The 7,897-nt window shown below is 31.8% G+C and overlaps 1 protein-coding gene across 1 annotated transcript; it reads left to right on the forward strand.

Annotated features, from left to right (window-relative positions):
* Window positions 1-213: 213 nt before the first annotated feature.
* LOC126723852 (phenylacetaldehyde reductase-like) lies at window positions 214-6,534 on the forward strand. The gene is made up of 6 exons (XM_050427773.1): window positions 214-456; window positions 1,614-1,783; window positions 2,550-2,741; window positions 3,266-3,428; window positions 4,169-4,355; window positions 6,191-6,534. Exons 1-6 carry the CDS (start codon window positions 339-341, stop codon window positions 6,333-6,335), a joined length of 975 nt encoding a protein of 324 aa, XP_050283730.1. The 5' UTR covers window positions 214-338; the 3' UTR covers window positions 6,336-6,534.
* The last annotated feature ends 1,363 nt before the right edge of the window (window positions 6,535-7,897 follow it).

Below are 7,897 nucleotides of genomic sequence, written 5' to 3' on the forward strand. Positions count from 1 at the left end.
CACTTGGAAGCCGTTTACTTATTACTTCGCTGCACCAATAAAGGGAATTCATAAATTTAAGTACTTTTTTTTTTTTTTTACTGGTTGGGTATGGATATTATCCATACCCTATCCGAAAAATTTGGATAAAATCCATACCCTACCCGGTTGAGCTCTACCCATTAAGAACCGGGTATTACCCGAAATATTTGGATTGGGTAAGATTGGATATCCATTACCCAATGGGTATGGCCATCCCTAACTGTACCCGCACCAGTTGCTTCCTAGCTCCTCACTAGAAAATCACCAACAACTCACACAAAACAAAGTCAAAGATTCTCACTTCACACACAACGAGGATGAGTAGAGAGGAGAAGGTGTTATGCGTGACTGGAGCTTCGGGTTACATAGCTTCATGGCTTGTGAAGCTCCTACTCCAACGTGGGTATACTGTAAAAGCTACAGTTCGTGACACAAGTCAGTGTTCTCTCTCTTTCTCCAATTTATATCAACCTCTTACTATGTACTGAAAATATAGGCCCTGTATTGTGTATCCATTTCAAAATTCATTCTTTCAGATTTTATTTTTTAGATTTAATCATGATTTTATTTTTTTGGATTGAATTTGTAAAGTTTAATCTCTACCATGAAATGGACGAAATGGTCAATGCATATACCTATCAATATGGTTATTTTGTAGTTGACTTTAGGAGAAATGGAAAATGGTATGTAGTTTGGTTTGGCCTGACTCATCCCCGACATGAAAAATGATAAACTGGAAGTCTTTATTACCTCGGACATGTACTGTTTCAAAAACCTATAAATTGCTTATCATGTGACCATGGTGACTCTGTGCACAGGAAGCTCACAAAAAGGTAGCACACAAACTGGGTAAACATGTTTTTACCCCAAAAAATTGTGTTGAATAGTCAAATTGTCATCCCAAATGATAGGATATAGACAGTTTATGGACATAATTTTTGTCACAACTCAGATGCGAGATCGATTGTAAGTGGTTGAGAAAAACTAGTAGATTCATGTGAAAGTAGTTATCTATCACTCACAATCGACCATGTCCAAGCTGTGGTAAATTATGTCACAAATAGAAGAATTGAAATAGGATCTAATAGTAGATTTACAAACTCTGAATAATATTGGACATGTAGTGCATTGTTATTCTTTTTTTTTTTTTTTTTTTTTTAATTTTATTAATAACATATATTATTAACAAGCAACAAAGTACAAAACCACACAGCTAAAGAGCTCTAATCACCCCTTCATAGCCTCAGGACAAAGGCTAACTTCAATCTTTCTGAAAACACAAATATCAGTGAGACAGTACTACCCCACTCCACCAACAGCAAAAACACTCAAAGTTCTGCAACATAAGAAAATAGAACTTCTTCAAAACAAACCACTGATCAACTCCCTGCTTAAGCTTTTTTATCAAAAACTTTTGTAGAAATACCCCATCCCAAGCATAAGCTTCTGTTGAAGGCAGAGTTTTGAAATTCCCTGTGGCAGGCACATAGTGCTTTTAACTTCCCATTTTTTTCTCACCTTTATTATTCATGCAGTGTTTGGTACTAATAATTTAGCCTCCCAATTGAAATTTATGCGTATATATTCCACAGATGATCCCAAGAAAACAGAGCATTTACTTTCACTTGATGGAGCTAAAGAAAGACTTCAGTTATTCAAAGCAGATTTACTAGAAGAAGGATCTTTTGATTCTGCAGTTGATGGATGCCAAGGTGTTTTTCACACAGCATCCCCTGTTATTTTCACGGCCAGTGACCCACAGGTTCATCCCGTATTATTATTTATTGCCTTTGTGTAATATATAATCAATCTAGTGTGATCATTTTTCTGTCAATATGGTGAATGCACACTTTGTTTTAAATGATTTATAACAACTTTAAGGATCTCATACCAGCTTGCCAGTTTAAGCAACATTTGATTCTTGCTTTGAGCATGTGTCTTGGCCAATTCAATCCTCTTACATGTTCAAAACGTTAATTCAACATGGTGAAATGCGGAAAATTGGGTAACAAAAACTTAAAACATTTTAGAGAAGCATTCTCAAGCCTTAATCCAGAAGTAGAGAGGACAATGAAGAGAATTGTTTTCAGTGTAGAGTTCTGAAGCGCGAATTCAGCCTTTTCTTTTTCTTTTTCTTTTTTGTCAATGAACTACATCTTCCCAGTCATAAGAAGTATACATAAGTCAATGCCTTCCCAAAAAACAATCAATTTTTATTCACATTGTAGCTCAAAGAAACTGGATGTTTTATGCATTCAACATTATCATCTGCAATTGCATTTGTTTTCCCACATTTTTGCAATAGGAAATTGTTGAAAGTACTGCTGTTAGGTTTGAAGTAATGTAAGTTAAGGCTAGATTGTTTCTAGAAATCATTCACAAAGACACTGAAAAAATTCTATTATGTGGTACATGATAAACTTATCCAATGAAATGTATTCATTTTGTCCAATACTATTATACTTTTGATAGCTTGGTTTCATAAATTTATTCTTATGGAACCTACTTTCACATTTCTTATATTTCAGTCACAGTTAATTGATCCAGCAGTGAAGGGCACACTTAACGTTCTTCGATCATGTGCAAAAGTTCCTTCTATCAAGAGAGTGATTGTAACATCTTCCATGGCTTCAGTTATGTTCAACAAAAAACCCTTGACTCCTGATGTGGTTATTGATGAGACTTGGTTTTCGGATCCAGTTGCTTGTGAGGAGTTGCAGGTGTGTGTATTGCAGTAGTTATTATATCCTTTTAACTGTATCTTTAATAGGACTATCATATAGCATTAACCTTAAAATATCTTTAATGAAAGATCTAAGGTAATGTTTTGATGATGATGTTACTAGAAAGTAGAAACATAGAGCGATAATATTTTGACTTTATATATCTAGTTCTATAAGTATAGTTGTTTTTGAGAAACATTAGAGAGACTATCATCACAAGGTTTGTTAACTTCCTTTCTCAGTGAGCACCATGTCAGTGTCTAGGTTCTTTTTACTATTTCTTGTAATCATATTTTTCTCAATATTTTTTAATATATTTAAAGTATCTAGTAATTATTTTTATGCTCTAGAATCAGATATATGTTGAATTTATAGGTTTTGATGTTCCCAAACCTAAATTGTATAGATTCCAATGCCGCTCTAAATAAAATCAGAGACATATTACACTTTTTTTTTAGTCCTACATTTCATTCGTTTCTGACCAAGAAAGGTTCCCATTTAATAGTTTTGGGTTTTCTCAGCAATGGTATGTGCTTGCAAAGACCTTGGCTGAGGAGGCTGCTTGGACATTTGCTAAAGAGAATGGCATTGACTTGCTAACAATAAATCCAGGCTTTGTAATTGGACCGCTCATACGGCCAACACTTACTTCTAGTATTGAGACGTTTCTGAAGATTATTAATGGTACTCTATTGCAACCAATGAGGACTACGTGTATTGTGTTTCATTCTACATAAATTCTAAATATTCAAGTCTGATTAGCATTTCATATGAAAAGTTAAAGTCATAACTGGTTTAGTAGATGAAGCATGATAGGTGTATATAGGCCTATTCCAGTAAATTGTGAGCACTACCACTCTTTAGAATACTATGAGCATGGATCTAATCTTAGAATTTACTAGGTATTTTTTGTGATAAGTGATAATTTTATGAGACTTACTCCTTTGGAAATTCCTTGTTCTCTTGCACAGAGGCTTTACTTAATTCTAGTCCTCTTAACATGGAATGTAAAAATTTCTCTGTTATTTAGAGTTCATTGGAAAACAAGGAGGCTTTAAACTTGACCTTGATCTGCAAGTGCCAACCCCACTAATGCCACCTGAAATGTATAGGTTGGGGTTCAACCTATATTCCATGGATAAGAAATCTTCCATCTCAACCTACATAGCTTTGGGAATATGCTTTATAACTTATATTTATCTTATACAATTTGAGGACAATAATTAGCATCTGCTGAAAGCAAGTTATACCTGCTATATAAGGTGAACTATTTCAACAATGATCTCCAAGCATATTTATTCTGATAAAGTGGTCAACTGATCAAAATGAAATTTAACTATATTGGCCTATTGAAATTTACTCTCTCTAGCTACATCATCCATATAATGCTATTGATCAACTTGTTCTCTCTTTCCTGTGTGTAGGAACCCAAGTTTTCTTTAATGGAATATATAGACTTGTTGATGTTAGAGATGTTGTAAATGCACATATTCAGGCATTTGAGATTCCTACTGCTAATGGGAGATATTGTTTGGTTGGAGGAGTTACACACCATTCTAAATTTTTTGATATATTGCACAAATTTTACCCTAGTTTGCGCCTACCTAAAAAGTGAGTTATTTATATGCATGATACTAAATGTCCCTTATTGCCATTTTTGCCACTAGCAAAGTATGACTCACTTGGAGTAAATGCTTCGTTTAACTGAATGATCAATTTAATTAAGAATTTTCTTTTAATAATAATAATAATAATCTATATATATATATATATATATATATCTAAAAGCTGAAGTGTAGCATTTATTATTACTACGCTCTCGTTGACCCACATCAACGGCCATATTATCTACCTATTTCCCATTTCTCTCTACTACTTCCAACCATAACTTCGCTTTTACTTTTTCATCTCTCCACTACTCTTAACCTTAATGTCACTCTTCATATATCTCTTCCTCTTCCTTTTATTTTGACCATTCTTATCCTCATTCTATTACTATAAATATGACATTTTCTCTCTCATTCTATACATATTTTCTCATATGAAAAAGGTTATTACTCTCTCTCTCTCTCTCTCTCTCTCTCTCATGCTTTATTTGTGTGAATTTTTTATTTTTTGTATCTCTACTTTAGATAGATGTATTTGTGAATTCTTTAGAATTTTATTTTGGGCTGCAATTTGGTTTTGTGTTATTAATTTATTATCTTTTTTTTTCTTTTCTATGATTGTTAAATGTTATTCTATTGCATATAAATATAGTTTACAAGAATATAATGTTATTCTATTATATATCATGGCTTGGATAATTTGGTGTTTGACTCATGACTATATTTTTTATTTTGATGCTTCTTTTTCTCAATTTATTTTCTATTTCTCTCTCGAAAAGGTGATTACTCTCTCTCTCTCTCTCTCTCTCTCTCTCTCTCTCTATATATATATATATATTATTTATCCTTTTTTGATGAATCTTTTTTTTTTTTATATATATATATAATACTATTTTGGATTAATACGATTTGGTAGTGTGTTTGATTTTTTAAGTTTTCTGTCACAAGTCTTCTCTCTCCCTCTTTTAGCTTTTGTTTGATTTTTTTTTTCTTTGGACATGATACTTAGTTATTTTGGAAGTGAGGTTTTGAATTTATATCAAAATACAATGTTGGCTATGTATTTGATTGTGTCTATCAACTATTAAAATTAAATTGCCCAAGATGAATATGTATAGACAATATTTTAATTTTAACTTTTCATTGAGTTATTATTTAGTTATAACATCAAAATTAAAGTAAATGAATGTGTAAAGTTAAAACTGTCTAAGATGAATTTGTAAAACCAATATATTTATAATATGGTATAGTCTCTTAGAAATGTCTAAGAAATATACAGTTTCAATCTTATGTATCTATATTAGTAAACAAAACTCAATCAATAGTTCGAAACTACTCCTATGATAAGAAAAATTATAAATATAATAATCTCTTTTTAAGAGAATGAAAATTTTGAATAATATATTTGAAACTCAAACAGTTTAGTTGTACAGGGAAAACAAATTAGGAAAATATAATGCACGATAACATAATTTATCAAAATATGGACCACCTAAAAAATGAATAATATCAATCAAATAAATCCAAATAATAAAATGATGATATATTTTTTGAGATAGATAAATGAAAAATAATTTTAGAAATTGTTTAAGGTTTTGGGAGAACAAATTATTTTTCCACAAAATTTATAGAAAACATTATATATTATACCATAACTAAAATAAAGTTATCTATTCTCACGCATTGCGTGAGTCTGCGACTAGTAATAATAATAATTGCAATAATAATTTGCTTTTATCAACCATAGCAATTGTTTTGACACATAAAACAAGTTGAAGAGGGGTCAATTGTATTTTCCATTTTTGAAGAAGAGTCAACTGTATTTGTTATTTTTTGCAGAGGTGAAGATGACAAGCCTTTGCAACCATTATACAAGATATCCCAAGGCAGGGCCAAGAGTTTGGGTATTAGCTTCATTCCTATGGAAGTGAGTGTTAGGGACACTGTTGAAAGCTTCAAGGAGAATGGCATCCTCACTGTCTGAATATGTTATTAAAAGGGAAGTGATTCAAATAAGTACAAATAATTTGTGTATTGCCCATACTGACTAATGTTTGTTGGGCTTGAAGGTTCCCATCATGTCAAGATATATAAATTGTAATGCTTTTGGAAATATTTTAGCTGCAGAACTTCTAAATCAAGTTTTACTCAATCAGAAATGAGATATTGAATTTAAAGTCCAAGTTTTCTAGAGATATTGAGCTAAAAACTCAAGTCCTTTGGGAAATGTCTTGAATATATGGAAAGTGTCAGTCCGGCTAGTGCTTGGTGGTTTCCAAATTGCTTACTTCCCTGGTATGGTAAGACTTTTGACTTCAAAACTTCAATGGGTTGGATGTGATTTGCAAAAGTTCTCATACATTCCCAATCCTCTAGTAACTTTTGTATATAATATAATTGAATCTTCTACCACCAATTTCTGCCAAAGAATGGTTATGACTTAGTACACTAGTTGATCCTATAATACAATTTCTCTACAAAAATGCACACATTCGTGTATAAAACTATAAATATATAGTGATGCAGAGCTGCAGTTTGAAGAGCATAAATTGGTTCTTTGTGGTATTAGAATTGATTTCGAATTTCTGTTTTGAAAATGGTACCCAACTGACTAGTAAGGTGTGGAGCATAGGAGAATATGACTTTGAAACTTGTGTCCTGGGAACTATCTAGCATTTATTGTGGGTCTATTACAAATCAGATTATGTAATTTCTTATAAGCATTAAGAAAAATATGATGAAAGCAAGCCACCTTTGACAGAAATTATCAATATCCCAGAATTGCTCCATTTTTTGCCTTTAAATTTATTTGTTCTATGACAGCCTAACAATTTTGCTACCTTAACTGGATGCATCATCTAATATCAGAGCTCTGGGATTTATTAAGATGATCTCTGTGGATATGGAGTTAAGGGGACTAAAATGAAAAAAACAAAAAACAAAATGGACTAAACTTATAGGTGTGAATTGTACTTTAACCAAAATATAAAAAAATAAGGGCGAATGCCTCACATGACATAAAATAAAAGAAGAAAATGATGGGGGGTATTATCTAAATATATTTCTAGCAATGATTAAGCCCCATAGATTGGAGTTGATGGACCTACTTGTTTGTCCAATAGAAAAACTGTGTCTGTAACGCCCCAAAATCATAAGCAATAAAAGTCTATTTAATCTAAATAATCCATAAAAAATATTAAATAAAAGCAACCAGCAACCTAAAATCTTATCACAAATGTCAGAGCTCTAATCCACCAAAGATAAGACAACCTCAAAATAATTCTCCAGTACAATATTTAATGCCATAAAAATAATAATAAAATCTTCAGTTCCACAAAATAATTCGTAACTGTCGTCTTCCAAGAATTTCTACTTCAATAATCTCTCTAATGTATCTGTAAGGGGAAATAAAGGGGGTGAAGATAACTCAATAAGTGGAATTCACTAACATTGGGGTGTGTGAACAAATCTTTCAAATACATAATTCTTACAACAAATTCATAACTTGTAACTCATCAATATTTTATCATCGAATATTTCATATAA

The sequence above is a fragment of the Quercus robur genome, chromosome 4, assembly GCF_932294415.1.
Source record: "Quercus robur chromosome 4, dhQueRobu3.1, whole genome shotgun sequence".
NCBI classification, from domain to species: Eukaryota; Viridiplantae; Streptophyta; class Magnoliopsida; order Fagales; family Fagaceae; genus Quercus; species Quercus robur.